Source organism: Aythya marila, assembly GCF_965140915.1.
Source record: "Aythya marila genome assembly, chromosome: 15".
NCBI classification, from domain to species: domain Eukaryota; kingdom Metazoa; phylum Chordata; class Aves; order Anseriformes; family Anatidae; genus Aythya; species Aythya marila.
This window is the reverse complement of record NC_139056.1, coordinates 5,979,821-6,000,426: the sequence shown is the minus strand read 5'-3', so window position 1 is coordinate 6,000,426 and position 20,606 is coordinate 5,979,821. Positions and strand designations below refer to the sequence as shown.

At 41.4% G+C, this 20,606-nt stretch overlaps 1 protein-coding gene across 2 annotated transcripts in view; it reads right to left on the bottom strand.

Moving 5' to 3' along the window:
* CLUAP1 (clusterin associated protein 1) overlaps positions 1–20,606 on the bottom strand; it is a 71,864-nt gene that overhangs the window by 29,329 nt on the left and 21,929 nt on the right. For both annotated transcript variants that reach the window (XM_082772015.1, XM_082772016.1), the window contains exons 6-8: positions 18,843–18,926; positions 16,606–16,739; positions 15,274–15,415 (exon numbers count right to left, since the gene is read on the bottom strand). In XM_082772015.1, the coding sequence (XP_082628141.1) occupies positions 15,274–15,415; positions 16,606–16,739; positions 18,843–18,926 (360 nt within the window). The remainder of the gene's footprint in view (positions 1–15,273; positions 15,416–16,605; positions 16,740–18,842; positions 18,927–20,606) is intronic.

The following is a 20,606-nucleotide window of genomic DNA, read 5'->3' as shown; positions in this document are numbered from 1 at the left end:
GCTCTCTGCAGCAGCACCAGCGGGCGATCCTGCAGGATCCTTCTGCCAACAAGCCAGGCCAAACAAAGGCCTTTTAAATAAGTTTCATGAATATTGACAATGATCTGTGCTTTTTCACGCTTATTTCTTCAAAGTGTCCAATTCAGCATCAATGTCACCCATCCCTCCAGCAGGCCAAACGCCGTTGCGAGACGGGTGTACGTTCTGCATGGAACGGGCACAACACAGATACCCCACACCTGCATCTGCTTTGACTGGCAAAGTAAATGGCTTTACCTCTCACGTCTGGCTATGAAAGCCTTGAAAAACAGCAAAGAGACAAAACATGTCTGTTTGGCAGGATGTTTTACTATAATCTAACTTGTTACCCTACAGACAAGTAAAACGCCATCTACAATTCCCTACAGCGGAGAGCGGGACTTGGCTATGAAAATCCTCCTTCATACAGCAAGCTGTATGAAAGCAAAGCCCAATAAATGTTTTTTCATTTATCAGTTTCTTATTTATCATGAATTATAATTTCTCTGAGAGGCATTGCTAAAAACCACGCCATTACAACCACTTGCAGACTATACATAGCTACGAGCAGGGTCTGGGTGCGGGGCAGATTGTTTGGGTTGTTTTTTTTTTTTTCTGGTTGTTTTTAAACAGACCAACACACCACCATGCAAAATATCCTCCAGCAGCTGACCTTCAGATCGCACAAGCTCTGCCACCAGCTCATTGCTCGACTGAGGGAAGCGATCCATGATTTGAATAAGCCACATGATTTCTTGACAGCCAGTCCCTCACGATGCAGCTAATGCTGCTGAGCATTGTTTCAAACAATAAAATCAAGTTGCTGAAATCATGTAATTGAAGACACCTCCACGTCCCTTCAGAATGAAAAGTGGCAAATCTGAGCTCAAGAAAAGAGAACCAAGACCAATGCAGTATTTCATCATTTAAGGATTTCAAAAAAAAAAAAAAAAAAGAATAAAAAGTTAACATCCAAATTTTATTGGGAAAGGCGTGGAGAAAATGTCAGCAGGATTTTGAATACCAAAAGTCTGTGCTCTGGAGTCAGCTGGCAGACAGTGTGGTTACCGCTAAGCAAAAAGACAAAGGAAAGAAATGAAGACAATAACGGGGATAAGTGTGAAAGAATGACAAGACAACAACTGCAGATAGCTGGCTTTCTGTTCGGATGCTACCATTTCAATTTTTGCCTTCATTATTTCTTCTGCTCTCAGACACCCTCCAAATCCCAGAAATCTCTCAACAGCTCTCTCTCTACATATAACCTTTTCATCTTAGTAAGAGAAAATGATGTTTCCTTTTTTTTTTCCCCCCTTTCCTGGCGATTTGCTAGAGCATCTTGGTAATCCTCCTGCTCTGTAGTACACTTGAAGCGAAGCGATTTGGAGATGAATTGAGCCACCTCATCTTCACCTTGCCTGTTAATCTCAGCAGCTGTTTCTTGCTTTGTTAGAAAACAAAGCAGCTGAGATTAGCTCTTGCTACGCTCATGCAATGGGATTTGTTTTTCATAATAGAGTGTTGCCACTCATTCAGCGGGGGTGATGAGATATAAGGACCAGGAGAAATTGCACGGTGCCTGAGCAGAGAACGTGACCGCACTCTTAGCAGGAGGAAGCCTGCTAGGTACAACAGAAACACAGGGAACACAACACCAAGGCTGCACAGCTGAAGCTCACGACAGCATGAGGTGCCAACCTACCCAGAGCTGTTCTTTAAGAACTGAAGACAACGCTCCCTATCACGCCAAACTGCTTATAATTACCTCACCCCAAATTAATTAACCAACCCGCGGAAGCCCATCTCTAGTCCTGTACCCAAAAGCGCACGGCATAGAGAATGAGATTGGAGGCATTAAGAGGCACACAGGTGCAGAGCTTTGAACCCACTGGGATTACAGAACCACAGCGAGGAAGTTTGCAGCCTCAGAGCATTGCAAGAGATGGATACGGGCACTCCAGAAAAGGCTGGCTGGGAGAGGAGGATGAGGAGGGGCTGCGCTCTCTGCAAAGGAGCAGCTTGAATGCACTGAGCCGCCTTGCATTAGGTGCTGAGCCCGGTGAGAGCTGATGGTTACAGGTCAGAGGACAAAGCACTGGCCTATAAACCAACACACGTCACGCTGCATAAACTAATGTTCATTTTAACCTCAGGCTTTGAGCTGCCTAAGTCATATTCTTAGCACATCAAATCACTTCAGTAAAAGAAACAACAAAGAAACCAAAGGCACAGCTGGGATTCTCCGGTTTCCCATCTCACCTGCAGTCACTGGATAAAGACTTTCACTTTCCTCTAGAAGCTACCAAATCTGAGAAGTCCAAAAAAAGCCACTTCTCTCCATATCACATGGTATTGCACTCGGTGAACAGCACAGAACCACAGCGGAGCCGGCTTGCAGTGCTTAAAGCTGGCAATAAATCAGGTCCCCAGCACCCTGGCTGGAAGACAGACTTTGCATCTAGAGGTTGCTTTCCTTCGATGCCACCACCTCAGCACTTCTGAACTGCTATCACTGGGAGGTAGCTTCCCTGGTAAATGCAAAAGCCACAACCTCCCTCTGTCCTGGTATTAAATCAAGGACAGTGCTTTGGAGACTGGGGCCTCCAACAAGCTTGTCACTGCTTCAAACACAGAGCTCTGCATCAGGAAGAAAATACAACCTTGTCCTAGCAGATTCTCTGGATCACTCTAAGATCACGCTAATAAATAATTTTTACGTACATTTATACCTCTTTACCATTTTGGCCTGAGGTGTGTCTGAAAATCACCACCTCTGGCCATTCTATTTTATTTATTTTTTTTTAGGAGAGGTCATCCTTCCAGTGGATGGGCACGCACTGAATGAATTGAAAATCATCAGCCCCTATTATAGGACCATCTGTCTCCTCCCTGGTCTCATTATTCCCATCTTCTCCCTCAATTTGATGTCCTGAAACAGTCATTGCCTCTCATCATTAACGGCCATTTTTACAGTAATCATTTCTATTGAAACACACATAAAGCATACTTGAGAGTATTTTATACGCTTAACTGATACTCAACAGAAATTCACCAACTGTTATCATAACACTGTCCCTACAGCGATGGGGGGGGGGCAGCTCATTTCTGCCAGCGTCATTATTTTAAATAATGAATTTGATTCATTGTCCTTCTTCAGAGAAAACTGTTTACCTTGAAACTATTCTTCTGTCCCAGCTAGCCATTACAAACACCCGTTGTTGATATATTTATCTAGAATATTTTTTTTTGAAAAAACAGCAAATCTTACGCTATTTTACAACATGATTTGGTCTTTCCAGTCTGATCTTTTCCTGTCTTAAATCCTGCTAGCCTTATGTTTTGCTGCTTTTTGTGGTAGAAGTGTTCACAGGGAGTACTGTAATAGACACTGTAAAGGTACTCGAATAAATGGGGCAGAAGAGTGTTAGTCACTAAAGCTGACAGCATAATACCTATCCAAGTGAAGCACCAACTTCATACTGAAAGGAGCTCGGCAGAATCACAAAGACCTTCACGTTCATTGCTTCACAGTACGTGGAGAACACTGCAGCCTCCCCAAGACAAACTCCAGTGATCACATTTAGTAAAATAAACAATTAGATCTGACAGGTCACTACCAAAGTGCACTTTCATCAAGCAAAGATGTAAAAGACTTGAAATTTTCTTGAACCGTTTATCTTTACAAGGAAGCACACAGTAATTAAACAAATGCCACTCATGCTATCATAAAAGTGAGAAGGACTAAAATGTTTTCTAACGTAATTAAATTTATCATAAAGGAAAGACAGCATAGTATTAAAACATCAGCATGAGCTTGGACAATGACCGTTTTGGAGAATGTCTTTAGGAAGGCGAGCTGCTGTCAAGGATCTGTAGGAAAGCGAAGCCAGCACCAAGCTGCCCGGCTGTGCCTTTGCAGGATGCCACCTGAACAGCAGAAGGCAGAGAGAGACAAAGCTGTGATTTATAACCTGAACTACCTACACTAATGCTACTCCCACCATAGCAGCTCTTAACGCTACCAAGCTCAGGCCACAACCCATAAAATACACTCAAAAAAAAAACACTAAACATAACTGAATGAAACATAATCCATAGGAAGCATTTTGAAATTACATTGGTTTAATGTTTCTCACATACTTCTTCCTAAAACTCCCGTAATTACTGAGCAGTTTTGACTTCAGTTCTTCCAGCTCACAAGCACTGCAATAACCACTTTTCGCGGAACAGATAAATTGGAATTGAAACTGAACAGCGCACTTCATAAAAAGTGAAGCTGAGAGGTGGCATCCCGAGACTTTCGGCGGATCGGTTACTCACCCTCTTGAATAAGCAAACTGTGCACGAAGGTCTCACCTTGAAATTAATGCTTTCCCCTCAGGAACTCAAAAGGATGGGACTAAATAGAAAAAGCAAATTAGCTCAGGGTGACAAATTCCACCTTGGTAAGTGTTTGCTCTTGCACTGCTGGTTGGGTTTCACGACTTGCCCTATAGACTGGAGGGCCATGTTTGTGCTTCCTGTAAACCTCTGCCTCCTCCTGCAGCTCTCCCCTCTTGTCCTTATGAAGTAAATTGGTTCTTCTCCTAGTGGCATGTTTCTTGATGCACTATAAAATCTTTCTGCACACCTTTCTCCCCCAACTCTGCCACATACACACTATGTTTTCATTCAGATGGTCGAACAGCAAGCAGCTTGCCCAGGGAGGCCGCACAGTCTCTGTTCTTGGAGGCTTTCAAGACCCATCTGGATGGAGTCTTGAGCAGCGTGGTCTGATGCCATAGCTGACTTTTCTTTGAGCAGGAGGTTTGGCTGGAGACCTCACAAAGTTCCTCTCCAACCAGAATTAATCTGTGAATCAGTGGTCAGTGTGAAGCAGGCTTAAACGTTATTTACCTCTTTTGACTATTTTTCTATTAAAAAAAAAAAAAAAAAAAAAGCTACCCCAGATAGTCATCCCCACTGCTGTACTGTACTTGTTTTGTGCCAGATATTATGATGGATGGCAATTCAAGGAATTTGACATAAGCTACATGAAGGCTCCTGAGAAGGGTGGCAGTTCAGCTCTCTGTAATTTTATCTCCTTCATTACGAGCTCTGCCAGTTCTGAAGTCAATGCTGGCTCCTACGAACTTGACGCTTTCAAATCCTTTTTTATTCCATGACCTTCCCTCCCCTCTTTTTGAGGCCTCAGTGATCAGGATCCCTTCTTTTATGTACACATGCACCCTATTTTAATTCCTTCTTGGGGCAGCCAGTTTCCCCCCACATCTATGTGTGCATTTTATACAGCATGGGTCACTTTGCAGATCGATGTGAATTTTCCCTTGACTACCTCCACTCGTTCAATAATAAAGGGAAAGAGGCAACATGAATGTGGAGAAGCCTTCATAAAACACACAGGTGACATTTATACCAACTGTTTCTGCTGAACTGCTTTTCCAACACTACTCCCAGAGCACGCTTTGCTGTGCCACCAACCAGAGCCATCTCATTATTCACATAAATTGGGCCATTTGGAAACGAGGAACGGTGCAATGTCATCATTCACCAGGATAAGTACAAGCATCAACGCCTTTTTTCAGCTGGTTAAAGCAGCACAGGGACGCTGCCTACAGGTAAGTCTAGCATGCTTACACTAGGTTCAGTTTCTCCTTTTACAAAAAGATTCAGGTTTAATAAAGCTGACTAAAGGCCTGAAGTTAAAGGCCCCAAGAGGATACAAGGAATACTTCTGAACCATCCAAGAACCACAGATCAGAGCTGAGGGAGCAGAACATTAGTGGGTCACTGAGGATTTCTGTGACCGCCCACGACAAGGCTTAGCTCAAGAGGATCAGGAAGAGACAGACGAGAAAAGGGTTGGAAGGGAAGCAGCCAGACTGCATCATGAGACTGGGTGTGATCACAGGTGCCTAAATCATCCTCCAGTGCTGAGTGACAGAATCCAAAGAGAACTGAGAAAAAAAAAAAAAAAGCTCAGGGGGAAATCCCAGACTAACATTTTCTGCCCAGAATTTTCCAGTTAAAATGCTTTCATACAAGCTTCAAGTCAGCACTAACACTCAGGAATTCGCCGCTACCTGAAATTGTGTCACGGAGGATAGACTTTATTCTGCCACTCAAATGTAGTCAGCATCAGATTTAGTGCAAGTTTACCACCGTGACGGCTCCTCTCTATTTTTCCAATTCGCTTTAGTGGAAGATGTGAATTATAATGACTCAATAACAGCTCATTGAGCATTCCCTCCATGTATTACACTTTTATTGTACTAGCTTACAAGCTATATTGGTTAGATGTATGATTTATCTGAATTAATGTACAATTCCGCAATGTAAACCTGAGGTCAGTTTGCACTGTGTGAAGAAATTATCATCCAAATTAGTATTGATTGGAAGTTAGTAGTCACAGCTGTATCTTGTTTACCACCATAAAGCAGTCACTGTCCCATCACCACTAAAATCTAACAGCAGAATTATCCCCTCCCCATGTCACAGGTAGCACAAACCTTTAAGCGTTCCACGGGGAGTCAGGATCACCAGCTCTTTTCGAGGATAGCATTTATTATATTACAGGGTAGTAATTCTTGTTGAACTCAGTGGTTCCAGGAATTGACAACAGAACCTGCTTTCATCTTGAGATCAATTAGTTCCAGTACAGCCCATGTTTCTTACAGCAAAGAATCTCTTCTACAGGTGGCTGACACACACACTTCAGTTTATTTCTCAATTCCCACCAGTCAAGCCTCAAATTAAGAGGCAGCACCAGCAGCCTCTGTCTTAACAGCGCTGTTGTTAGAGCCCTAGCACAGGGCTTAGAGAGCTGGGTTTTACAATTTCTCCTGCCTGACAACATTTGAGCCTAGTGCCTGCTCACTAAGACAGCGCTCTAGCTACAACATTAGAAGACAGGGATAAGGCTTTTTTTTTTTTTTTTTTTTTTTTTTTTTAAATTTCTCATTGTGATGGGTAGAGAAGAATAAAGTAGACAGGACTTACTACGCAGACAAATCTGTTTAAAAATCTTAGTATTTCTAGGACTATTCACATACATCAGGCTATTACTCTTTAACACAAAATAAGTTAATCATTTCTGGGCAACCACTGACCTACAAAAACATCAGGTTTCACCTTACACATTCTTCTCTACTTTTCAGTAATTCTATGCTCTTCACCACATAAGCTCTTACCTCATTTCAGGGTAGCTTCATTCCAGCCTAGCGTGCAGATTAAGAAACAGGCACTGTTGACTTAAAACTCCTTGTGCTGAGAAGAAATTGAGATGTAGGATGTGCTGTATGATACTGTTGCTTCTTGTAGAAAGATGGCCACCACCAACTATTTCAAGCGAATGCAAACTGCCAAAGTGAGTTAGACCCTGCTTAACAGGCTGACCTCTCAGAGATGCAACAAAGCTTGAGCAAGAGAAAGGCACACAGCTCCACAGATTTAAAAGAGAAGGCCCTCGGAGAATGTAGCAGCCCTAAAATGGAGGCCAAGGCCAAGTGAGAATGAATATGGAATCCTGGCAACACAAATATGACTCATAGTCCCTTACCTTTCCTTAATCCCGATGGCTTGACCCTCTTGGAATGCTTCTGAACTGGTCCAGCTCCCAGTTTAGAGTGCCGGTATCCATCTCAACACCAGAACCAGCTTCTGGGAACCCCAACAGCATTCTGGAGCATTCAGAGGAGGAAGGGAAGGACTCTGGGAGGTGCCATATCTCCTACCACCAGCCCATGGGCTAGGTGGGTGTCTGACACAAGGCTTCTTGTTCTGTTCATACTTGCAGTCTTTCATTTTCATGTATTTCATATAACTAGAAATTGTTTCTACCCAGCTGGAAACCTGAGAATTACTCTACTATTTAACATTATATAAAAAACAACCTGTTTTTCACATTGAGATTCACACAAACATGCATAATCTCAATGCCAGCGTTTCATAGCTACCTGCCTCTGCTGCTAAGCACCTTGTGCTGTAGCAGAACCTAAATTTCACATCATTTTAATGTTACCTACTTATGGCATTTGGTGCAAATCAGTTGCAAAATGTCAGTCCCAAAATAACTGTTATTTGGGCTTTTTCTTTCAACCAATTCCTGAGCTTGTAACCGCTTATTAAAAGGTTTCTTGTAATGATTTTTTTTATTTGTGTTGATCTTGTGGGGGGGAGGGGAAGGCTGGAAGAAAAAAAACTTGATCCACTTGATCAATGTTGCTTCAAGTGATCAGTAATTGTCTTCTGCTTTGTCTTCTACTTAGCTAGATTTCTGTTACATAATTCACACATCTAAAATACTTGTGAATATTCAAAAATGTAACTCAGGCATACAGGGAAGGCAGAAAACTGCCAGGTGAACAATCCTCTTATCCTATTTTCTTGCCAAATAGGATTGGATAAGAGAATACTTAAAAACTAAAAAGCAGAGCATTCTGAACACACAAAATAGACACCATTATCCTCTAATGTTTCTTGAGGAATGGGGGTCACTACTGAAGAAATTCAGCAAGACAACCTAAGAACTTCAGAGGCTGCACAGTCTCTGATCTCTAGCAGCATTCGTGGATTTCCAAGCTAAGCTATCACCGTAAGCTGTTACATCTTGTGCTTTACAGAAATGATTGCTGGCATGACAGAGAAGTTACCTGAGAATTACTTAGTGGATGCTGTCTCCATCTTCCTTCCCCAGCTGCAGAGCATTTCATAGCTAACAGGATGACAGCGGGTTTGCAGCAGCAGCAAAGAACTAGCCTGGAGCAGCCTACGAAGGGGGTTCATATCCAAGCACACCACCAAGCCCAGATGCACAAGGATCCTCTCCACCTCTTACTGCTGAGGAGTTTGTGGGCTGCTGAGGGGAGGGTATGAACATCGCTGTTGTTCCGAAAAAACTTCTAAGTGATGAACCTGTACTGAGTAGCTCCTTCCAAAAATTGACAGCAGTAACAAGCGCAAGACAATTTAGCAGCCACTCTGGGAAGTCATCTTCAGTCCTGCCACCCCCTCAATTCTTTTAATGAATCCCACTTCAGGCTGTGTCAGAATTTGATGTGAGAGCAGAGATGACCTGCATTCCTGCATCATTCTCCTCTTACCAAGCCCCAGCAGTCTTGGCTTTTTTCTCTATCGCCAGATGTGTATTGGCCTATTCAAAAGCCTCTCTTTCCCACATATCCCTAGCTCACTGAAATATTTTAAATCTCATCTTGGCTCCCTTTTTAATTTAGCGAGCACAGTGAAAACAATGTTGTCTACACAGAGGTGCAGTTCTGTACTTGTACCTCCTGAGCCACCAGAAAACAGTTAGGGCTTCTCAAATATCAGAGTTTTATTCTCCCAAAGTCAAACTAGGGGTTATCAGGTGCTAGATACAGTGAGTTTTAAGTGGTATTGTTAGGGTTTTAATCAACTGTTGTTTGATCTCTGAGTGCAAAAAGTTCTAGAGTCTGTCGAATAAAAGGAACACAAAGCCTTGAGTCAAATGACCCCAAATCCAGGCGACAAACACAAGCTTGTTTGCCCACATGGCACATCACATGTCCAGAGAATCGTAGCAAATATGTGGATCTTTGAGCACTGAGAAACATACATCTCAATTGTTTTCGTTTCCCAAAAAGTTTATGCTAAAGTTTTTAAGGTGAGACAGTATCAATAAAGCACCAGGAGCACACAACCACTTCAGGGCAGTTCGAGGTACCTCTGAGACTCCAGCTCCAGTTGCCATGGTGTTGGTAGGGGACTGCAGATTTTTGCTTCAGTGGAAAGCAAGCATGCAGCAGCAGCTCCTTGTAACCTCCATCTTCTCTAACTTGCTCTTCACATGCCCTCCCACCTTTTCTGTCTCCACCATCTTCTCCTTCTGTGTGACCGTAATTTCTCAGGCCAGCAGTTTCCTATGTCCTTTCCTCCAACGCTCCATTGCCCTCATGCCTATGTGATCCCTTCCTCCTCTTCTCTTTTTTTCCACATTTCTCCATTATGGGATTTCTGTGTCTCAGCCCACCATTGCTGTCATACTTGTACACTGGACTAAATGCCAGAACAGAAGCAATCAACAATTAAGATGCCTGTGCTTACTTTTACATCTGATATTCAATATAATTTAGCAATGCTGGACCAGGAGTGCTCTCCTGATACCTATAAAAATGTTACCAAACAGTCATAATTCAAGTGCACATTAGCTAGAAGATTAAAGACTGTAACCAAACCCTTTTCATATTAACCTTCTGTCTGGCTATTTCAGAAAGCAGACATTGCAATGGGAATGTCTAGATTTAATATTTCTAAGGGATAGCGCAAGGCAAAAGACTAAAAGCAAAGCAGCAGAACCTAAGATTATCTTGGAGAGCAGCAGAACTCCGATATCCCTGATATGTGCATGCTCAGAATAAAGTGCCTGGTTCGGGTATGGAGCTCTGATAGGAAAGCATTAGGTAAATGAAGACAGGATTTTATCTGGGTAGGGTGGGTTACAAAGAGAAAGTCATGATGTAGTTTGTTTTTTTTTTTTTTCCCTTGCTTAACCTTTCATCACGATGGACTGCTTATTGAAAGTAATATCAGAATGATGAAAAGAAAAATGGTTTAAGCAATCTCAAACCAAAGATAATGACAGAGTAGCTTAGAACATATTTTTCCATATGCCCACCACTCCACAGCGTTTCTTAGTTGAGATTTCACAGTACCATCATAAAGGCAGTCTTAAAACACATCAGTAGGAAGTAGCTGAAGAAAATACTCCAAGCATGCCCCCTGCAAAGCACAAGAGAAACAAGTATATTCTGTCTAAAAAAAAAAAAAAAAAGGCCAGCAAATGCTAAAGGACGTTGCCAAGTTATTCTGGCATTGCACAAACTAGTTTCAAAAATGCCTTTCTAACTGTATTAGCCTGTGCTGTCCTTTAAAGGACAGGCATCTATTACAGTCCAAAAATCCAGCCCCCAATCTGAAAACCCCTGAAACTTTGAATTTTACAGCAGCCAAAGTTCTAATAACTTTAATGGCTAAACATCAGAACCAATTTGGTCTTAAAAATAGGATAAAAATTAATGAAGAGCATCGACTCTTTTTACATAGAAAAATAAGAACAAATCCTTCAGAAGACACAGCACATAAATCCCTGCTTCTGCACAGACATGCGAGAAGATGGATTAGTGCCACGAGCAGCACCAGAGAACGGAAACAGAATAAAAGAAGTGACTGAAAATGAAAAAATGACTAAGGAAACCACAAAGACAAAATACCCTTATTTAAATTCCTTGGATCCAATAATAAATAGTGCATGACAGTTTGTCAATAAATGTGAGAAACTCACTCAAACGAGGAGTCATGTAAGGACTTCTGACATTTCCACAAACGAGAGTTGATAACGGACAAAAAAACTTTGTATTTTTCATACGTTTCAAAGGGTTTCCACATCAAACAGGCAGGCACTCTGCAGGTGGTAATTTCACCATCAACTGCTCAGTTCTGCCAATTCTTTAAGTTGAGACTCAATAGCAAGCCCTCACGTTCCTTTTAACACCGAGGGATATTTCTCAGTGCGGTGCTTGGCAGGAGACTACCGCCAATTGTCCTCCGAAGCTGCTCCCTCTTATCACAGACACCGGGTGGCAAAAGGAACGGGAAGCTCGAGGCAAACCCAAAAAATCCACACAAACAACAGGCACCGCGGTTGGGAAAGGCTGGAGTGCTTCCACTGCTCAATGTCACTTAATTAAATCTGTGTGCTCGGGTACAATCTTTAAATCACTTTTCTAATTAGGAAATGCACTCTGGCCTATGTCATTAGCCATGCTACGTCAGCAGGCTACCAAAACGGCTTTGAGTCTAAGCATGCTAGAGATTAGTCTCGTTATTCAGCCACAGTCTCTCAAACAGAACAAAAATTCCTCTTTAAAACATGCAACCAGTCAAGGAAAGTGGTCCAGGAAACAGCCCTCAGTACTGAGCAGCACACAGAGTGCTGGATTAATCTAATTACGTTGCTGTTGCTTTTCCTAGCAAGCTATTTAACAAAATACACAGCAATGATGAAAGAGTTGCCTCTCACTTCTACCACAAGATAATTAAGATTTGTTTGGTGGAACAAAAGACAAATCACAGTTAAAATCAACATAATTTTCAGTATTCTTGACAGTTCAAGAGACTGCATATTAAAATGGATTAAATGCAATTATCCCAGTTATTTTTCCTCTGTTGATTCTAAAAGTGATACCGAGATGATAAACTCTCAGACAGCATTCAGCATCAGTTTGGAGCAAATTCCTTTTTTCAAGCATGTAAGAAAACCACCCACTGTTTTGCTTCACCAACACATACCGAAGGTGAGGAAACACTACCTGAAAAGCAGACCAAGTCAGAAAAATGCCCTGGTGTGCCAGCTTGGCGAGAGACTAACACGGAATAGATTAAACACAGCACTTTTAAAAATAAAAATACCCTCCCACCAGTTTGGAGCCAGGAGTGTGCCAGCAAGTCTCTTGGCTTAGTCAGGACCCAGATTCTTCATTCTCTTTCAGTTACCAAGTCCTGGAGCCTGATTTCAAGCACTGACATCTCATGGTTTCATATACTAGCTTGGACTTCAGCATTCTTGAGAATCTGGCTGTAAAAAGACAGGCACCACCTCTTCTTTTACTAAAGCAACAGCTTCTGCAACAAAGCAGCCATCGCTACTTGAGTCGCTGGATTGCTGCCCACAAAGGGATGTTTAGAGCCTCATCCTTTAAACATCTACATATTTTAGATACTCTAGTTTTCTGTTCTTGATCCCCATGCTCTTTTCCTCAGTCTGAAGAAAAACTGTTAAAAGGTACCTTTATTCTCTGTTTCCTTGTTGTCTTTTTTTTTTTTTTTGGGAGGGGGGGAGCAGTATTCTCAAACATTGCCTCAGGAAAAGATTTAACAGACATTAACCTACGGGAAGTGAAATGAAATTGTCTCAGGGTCTTTTCAGGGTTTAGCTCAAGCTATGGAACTAGACAGGTAAACTGCTGGTTTAAGCTAACACAGTGCATTTTACAGATGGTTTTAACAGATTAACTTGATCATTTGAGATCATTGTTAGGAACACTCAACCATGGCAAGAGCACATTCCAAGTGCAGAAGACTCTATGCTATTTTAATGTTAACATAAAACATGTGTAAGTTTAAGAAGTTTCCAGTCCTGATGCTTGCTAATGTATACCACACGTAACAAGTAACAGAAGTATGCAGAGAAAAACACTTTCTTTTTTTTAAAAGCCTTTAACACTCTTAAATTCTGCACAATGTTGAAATATCACTATCTGCTTAGCCTACTAAATTAAAAGCCAAAGAATCTATATGGATTCTCCTGGCATCTCACAGAAAGAAGAGGGAAAATAAAAAGTGTTCTCCATATTCTAAGCACAGGAACATTCCTGAATGGCAAAAGCTTTTCCTTCATCATATTACCTTTTAACAAAAATCCTCTCAAGAACTGTAAGCCAACTCATTACTAACTTCTGTGCATGAATTTATAAACAGTTCCAGGTAGTCGAATTCAAAACATTTCTACCTCTGGTATTAAGTCTCAATGACATTTGAGCAGAAGGGAAAAAAATAAATCAGATTTTAGGCTTCATTTCAAGAGTATGATTTAATTGAGGAGGGTTTTTTCTTCCAAAGAGATGGGGAAGAACTAGAGCATTATTAAACAAGACACATGAAAATATGAAGCTCGCTACAGGTTAGAAATATGTGACACAGTTTCTACAGAGATAGATAGCTTATAAAAAGGGAGATTAATAGGAAGTTGGTTCACAACAATTAACAAGTTGTCAAATGCCCATGTTATCTTTTAAAATACAGATTGACTTTCTCCTCAGGCAAATAATGCAGCAAAATATTTGAGCCTTCTGAACAAAATAGAGCATCCTTTTCCTGGGTCCCAGAGGTGATAGGCATTACTGTATTTTCTCTAGACAGCAAAAAGGACTGAGAGCCTGGTTATGAAGCCCTCTGTACATCATGTTGTGCAGCTCAGATGCACAGAAAGAGTGCAGACAATGCTCAAAGGGGAGGTTTCTTGACACAATCAGTTCTACAGAATTGCAAAGCTTTCTAAAAAGATAAAATCTCACCAGCTCAAGAGAGACATCATAGAAAAAGAGGAACAATAAAGCTACCTTATCTTATTTTTAGCCTAAGCATGGCTCACGAAATTTTACTCTAACTAAACATGAGGGTAAATGACTTAACTGTTGTTTTTTTTTTTTTTCTTCCCCAAATCATTAGGCTCATACAGATACGACAAAAGCAAAATGTACAGTTAATAGACCAGACACAATGAAAGTTACTTGCAGCTCTCCCAAAATTCTGCCAAGAACAGTGAGTTGCGTTGACAAAATAAAACACGGTCTGCATATGAAAGGTAGGAGACCAGGAAGTGGAAGCACTGTTTCACCCAAACAAGGTATAGCACACCCACCAAGATTAAGGTCCAAGGGGAGATCATTCACTGAAACATCTCTTTTCAATGCAGACAGAAAATGTACTGGGTAAAGATTGCAAGAGGGATGAAAAGCCAATAATATCAGTAAACCACGAAGCTACAGGAAACTGAATAAAAGGCTGGCTGAAAGTGCTGCAGCCCAATAAACACCCAAAGGAAAGAAAAAGATGAAGTAAGATGAGATAGAGATGCATATTCTCTATCCTGTTGGATAATCAAGAATCACCCTGAACTGATACAATTCAGTAAGTCAACAGAAAACAGAATTTCTCTTCACTTTTGTTTGGCAGAAGATTCCAGCATATCTGATTTTTTCACTGCTACTTTTTGCTATGTTTTCATTAAAGAGAACTATGAGGAAATTGAAGAGCCTTGTGCTAAGAAGCCCTTATAAATAAGTTGTTGGCAGGCAACAAAAATAACTGTCTAATAGCTGTTAGCACATACACTGTATGTAGCAAGTGGAAGATTAGAAATACTGCAAGTACTCCACACAATAAAAAGCATCAATTGAGAAATAAAGAATCAAGAAGTTAGTCTGCAAAGGGGTATCATTACATGGTTTAACTTCACTAACTGAAAATAGAAAGCTCGATTATCACATTTGTCCAAGAGCCACCATACTGTACAGCACATTAGTAAACTGCCAGTCATGCGGGGCTGGTTCTACGAGCAACAGGCTGCTTTGGCAAAGGGGTATGACAACATTTTCTGTTTTAAGGCCAAGGACTACAGAATAGAGAGTCTAGATGAGCATTTCTGAACTGTTTTACCTCAAACATCTCCTGCTCTGTCCGACGATGATCATCCAGGAGCTGCTCCAAATAGGTTAGATTACGGAATTTTTCTAGGTAACTACTGTATTGTTTCTGCAGTTGCTCCTCTATCTTCTCATACTCATCCATAAAAGCAGGACTGCAGACAACAAGAACAAACTACTCAGAGAAACACAGACCTGTACATGGGGAAATCTGAAACAGCATTCTTTTTTTTGCAGCTGCTTTTCCACGTCTACTGTATTAATCTATAAGGACCTTCTCTTCCAAGGTTCCACGATACTTCAGAGACCAAAAGCACAAGGCAAAGAAATACTAAGCTGTCCCATGAAAATTATGCATAGCAAAGGTAACATTATTGCATATCCAGTACCATTCCTTTCCAAACAAAGAGAAGGCAGCATTTTGGCTTCTTTAGCAGACAAATCTAAATTAATCAGCTTGCTGTTCCTTAACTCCAAAAAATAAAAATAAATAAATAAGTCTTGTTGCATGGATGGTAAGCCACCTACTTTACTGGAGGCTTATCTGCAACAAAACTGTACTGTGTTGTTAGAAGCATAAGTAGTCCCAATATAAGTGATGAGGCCCTTTACTATAGTGTCTACTGCTGTGCCCCACAGAATACCACTCGTGTTCAGTGCTTCACTTCTACCAACTGAAGTGTTCCGGATCACAACGTGTATAGGAATACAATGTTATTCTTCCCACCACTCATGTTTTCCATATTTATATTCTTTTTTTTCTTCATATGAGGTTCAAAAATAGAGAATGATCTTATAGATTGCATAAATCTGCAATTTAACCAAGAGGACATGGTTAATTTAACCAAGCTAAACCACGAATCTGAACATTTTGATGTTATGGCAAGCTGTGTCACTGCCCAGAGGAACCTATCCCAACAAGGGACGCCTAATTACTTTGGTGGCTGGGAATGCTGGAAGCCTCTGGAACAAAGGGAATAATTGCACCACATGCCATTTTCAATGGAGGTACATGCCTCCATTTATGTTTACTAACGAAGGAAAAAAGACACGCTGCCTGGCCATTTTGTACAGCTCAGGCAGCAACTAGGCAGCCCACCAAATAATGTTCTGGGGGCTTTTAACAGCCCTGATAATCTGGTTTCAAATACAAAATAACCAAAAAAATAAACAACTACAATCCAGATTGGGTATCTCTAGAGATGAAAATCCTTCTCCCACAGGCCATCATCTCAGTCTCATTAACGGACTTCACTCCTTGCTGCTCTAAGCATTAAGAACACACGGTACCATCATTTATGCTAGCACTCGTTTATGAAGTAGGTAATCGGTTCATAATCTTTACCGAACACTCTGTAGGGTCTGTAGCCTCTTCTGGCTTCTTTCCAGCTCCAATTTTCTTTTTTCAATCTTGGCTTCCAAATTGGCTTCATCCAAAGCCACGTTACTCAACATGTCTTTAGTCTTTTGGACTTGTTCCTAAAGGAGAAGGATGATAAACCATAGCACGCACTGGAATAATTAGAATTGTCTTTCAGATACTAAACCTACTTCTGTATTATCTCATATAACGTGTTTTCATAAAACTTTATAACAATGAGCTAGCACAAGCGAGGCAATGAGATTTTTATTTTTTGTGACCAGGATAATGAACTAGCTATACATTTAGAAATTTAAAATATGTATTTTTTCCCCATACATTCTTAAAGAGAAAAGAAAAAAACAAAAAAAAAACCCACAAAATAAGTTGTCCTGAGCTTTAACTTCCTTACTTTCTTTTTCAACAAAATGGTACTAAAAAAAGGGAAGGAAAGAAGCCCCCTCAAAAAATCTGACAGGATACAGAAAGCCATCTTTCAACAGGTAAGCATCTGAATAAACACAGATGAGAAATGTGTTTATTTCTTGGCACTACTTTAGGGAATATCTAGGCTTTTATCAACATTCTTTTTCTTCCTGATAAATGTTACTTTTGAAAAGACGTTAATCTATCCCAATACCTTCATCCTCTTCTGAGTCTTGCTGCATCCATCTTTTCAAAATCTGGGAAGCATCCCAAAATTTGCAACACATTATAGGAATAAGGAGGGGAAAGCTAGTTAGAACAACTGAGTGCATTCAGGGTGCTCATGCTCTAGGAACTCTTGAATCTCTCTTGAGTGAAAGGGAAGAAGGACTTCACAGTTGCTGTTATTCTAGCAGTAATTGTTACGTGCTGTACAGCTATAATAGGTCGTTTCATTAACTGGTCCAGAACTAAACCAGATGAGGTATATGTTATTGGTATTTCTCAATTGCTCTAATATTTTCCTGTTAGTTTATTAGCACTACTGCCTAGAATATCAATGCACATTAACAACGTTTAGAGTTCATATGGACTGCAAGTAGGAGCAGAAACAAAGAAAGATCGCCAGGAGTATCTATTGATTATGCTCTGGCTGTTTAAAACCTGGAACTCCACTCCTTGTAATTATGCAATTGGACTGGATACAGTTTGCAGTTAAATAACTTAGAGTATTCACTAGGATTTAATTAACCACCATACTTGCCTATCGGGGCAGCTAATGATTCAGAGATACAGGAACCCAAGCACTGGAGCAAGGACAACGTTCCCGAGACCAGGACAAGGGACTTCTGAAAACTAGAACTGTAATGAAGCATTGGCATGCCACTAATTAGCACAGTGCAAGTTCTTCTCACCCCTTTCTCAGTTCAGGTATCCTTTTTCCAGAGCCCACCTTCACATCCCCAGAGGCAGCAACACATTTTGAGTTACCAGGTATACCCCTTGCAGCCCGGACTGTAAAATTGACGCAGCTCAAACAGTGGAGGTGGCATGCAGATTTCTGTGCTGATGCAGTCAATCATTCCTGTAGAGATTCTGGGGCTACTGCTGAGTTCCTACCAGAAGCAGGGATTACGACTAAACCACAGAGGGCTTTTTTATTTGTTGTTTTCTCCCAAGATAGAGGCCAAGGGAAGCTGTTCTTTGACACAGCTGTATTGACAGCAACACCATAGGTTTGTTACCAAAGTCAGTGCAGCTGGGGGAATATTCCACACATTAAACCAACACAGCCACACAGCACAACAGTCTGGCAGCAGAGCTGTTCTTAACATGTTCTCCTAGGTGCTGCTGCTAGCATAGTTTATCCGTTCTGCTGCAGGCTGTGATTTCTGACTGCCAGCTCAATCACTGTGCAGACACCTCTTCTACTCTGCCAAGAAAAGCTACCAGTTAGTTAGCAGGGTTGCTCACTTGGAACACAACAGATTTTCCAAAGAAATCATAAAGATCATCACTATATTCATTGCCACGATGCAAGGAGCCATCACAGACCAATCTCTGCCTTGATGAACATAGGTAACATTAAATGTGCGAACACAAAGACCAAAACTTGCATTAGCCATTAGTTGAAGTTTCACGTTATCTGTTAACTAACCAGGCAGAGCATTACTTGGCCCAGTCAGTTGAAGGTGATGTGCACTCTATGGCTTAAACCTAGGCTGTTGATAAGAACAACTATGTTCTTCTTACAGGAGAGGAATGATGATTTTGCAATTAAATATCAATTTGCTTACCAGAACACAGTCAATGGCAATTTTCATCATCTTTTCAGCCTCATTTATCTCCAAAGGTCTGGCAATAGATTCTGTTCTTGCTTCCTATGAAATAAAAGTACATAAATATATTTAAACAGTACACTACAAAATTAGTATTTGCAGAACAGAGGACGGTCAAGCAACAACAACATAATCATCTGCATAACAAATGGCAGAGGATTTAGTATTTATGCACCGAGGCTCAAACAATTAAAAGAATGGGAGGTTATGAAAAAGTCAGTTAAGCGAGGCTGGGATCAACATGGAGCGATTAAGGTAACTTTTCAAAACGAAGTGTTACCATTATAACTGCAACTATTCTTGAACGCAGATTTTTTGGAAACTGCACAGGTTATTACACATTAAGCAAAGTGTGCAACATGGAAGATTTCATCATTACAATGCAGCTCACATAAACAGCATTGTAGGAAGATGAGCCCAGTGTCAAAAATTCACAGACACAAGCAGTGTGAACCCATCTAACTAAGCCAGGAATCTGGGACAGCCTGTAGGTGCTTCCCACGTGGGTGTAGACCCATATAAAATGAGCTGATGATGCAGATGTACTTCTCTGATTCAGGTAACCAAGTGATTCAGACTCCTCATCAAGACAGCATTTCTTGTTTATATCCCCCCAAAAACCTCTTCTGCATACAGCAGTTCTGGGGACAGATGGGCTTAGGGGCATTCAGCATGCCCTCATCTGTACGACACCTTACAAAACTGACCAGGTCATTACACAAAAACACTGGATCGGTTGCTTGATTGGGAGAAGCGGGAGATTGTTCCAGCCAAAGGTCCTTAAAATCATCTTATGTCAGCAAACCATTTGGTAGCAGGTGGATAAAGACAGAAATAGCATCTCTCTAGAGAACATCTGACTAAGAATCTGAAACCACTTTATACACTGCAACAGGCTGTACCCAGCCTACTACAGGACGGATGCTGGAAGCAGATATAATTACTCCGTTACGTTACCAGGCCAGACACACCAGCTTGCGTAAGCACATATTGGTGGAGGCAGCCCAACTCCATCCTGCTGCCTCACCAACTCAAACTTGGGGAGTTGCTCCGTGAATCCAATCAGGGAGCTCACCTGGACAAGTTGCTTTTTGTGCAGAGCTTATTCCTCTGCTGCATCAGCTCCCTGAACCAGCCTGCCACATGATGCATGGAGGGCTTTTGTTATTTTTTGGGGGTGGCACAAGAGAAGTAGGGGAAATATCTTGTTGGGGAATGACAAGAGCTGCATCTGTTAGTGGCAGTGACAGCTTACACTGCCTAAGGTGCTTGTGAACGTTCCCCTGCCCACACAGAAATACAAGCTCCAAGCAGCAGAAAGTCAGTCTGGTTGAATACAGGATGCAAGGAGTCTGCACAGTACATATTCCTGAATAACTCCACAGGTAGACACTTTTGGAGGAAGGCCGGAGAGGAATAAGTAGCTCAGTAGCTATTATGAGACCATTCTGCATCTACAAGCTCAACAAAATGCCTGTTCATTTGTGAAGACTCCACCTGAGCCGAGATGCACAGAAGCTGAAAAGGAAGCCAGATCAGCTGCTGGAAACACCGCCCTGCCAAGTGCACTCAGCTCTCCTGATGGCAACAGAGAGATCTCTGCTACAAAGCGACTGTATTTCAAACAAAATAGTTTACCACTCAGCAGGAGGAAGGAAATGATTTCCCTTTCCATTTTCAAACGAGATAAAAGGAACAGCGAGGACCTTAGGTTTTAATTAT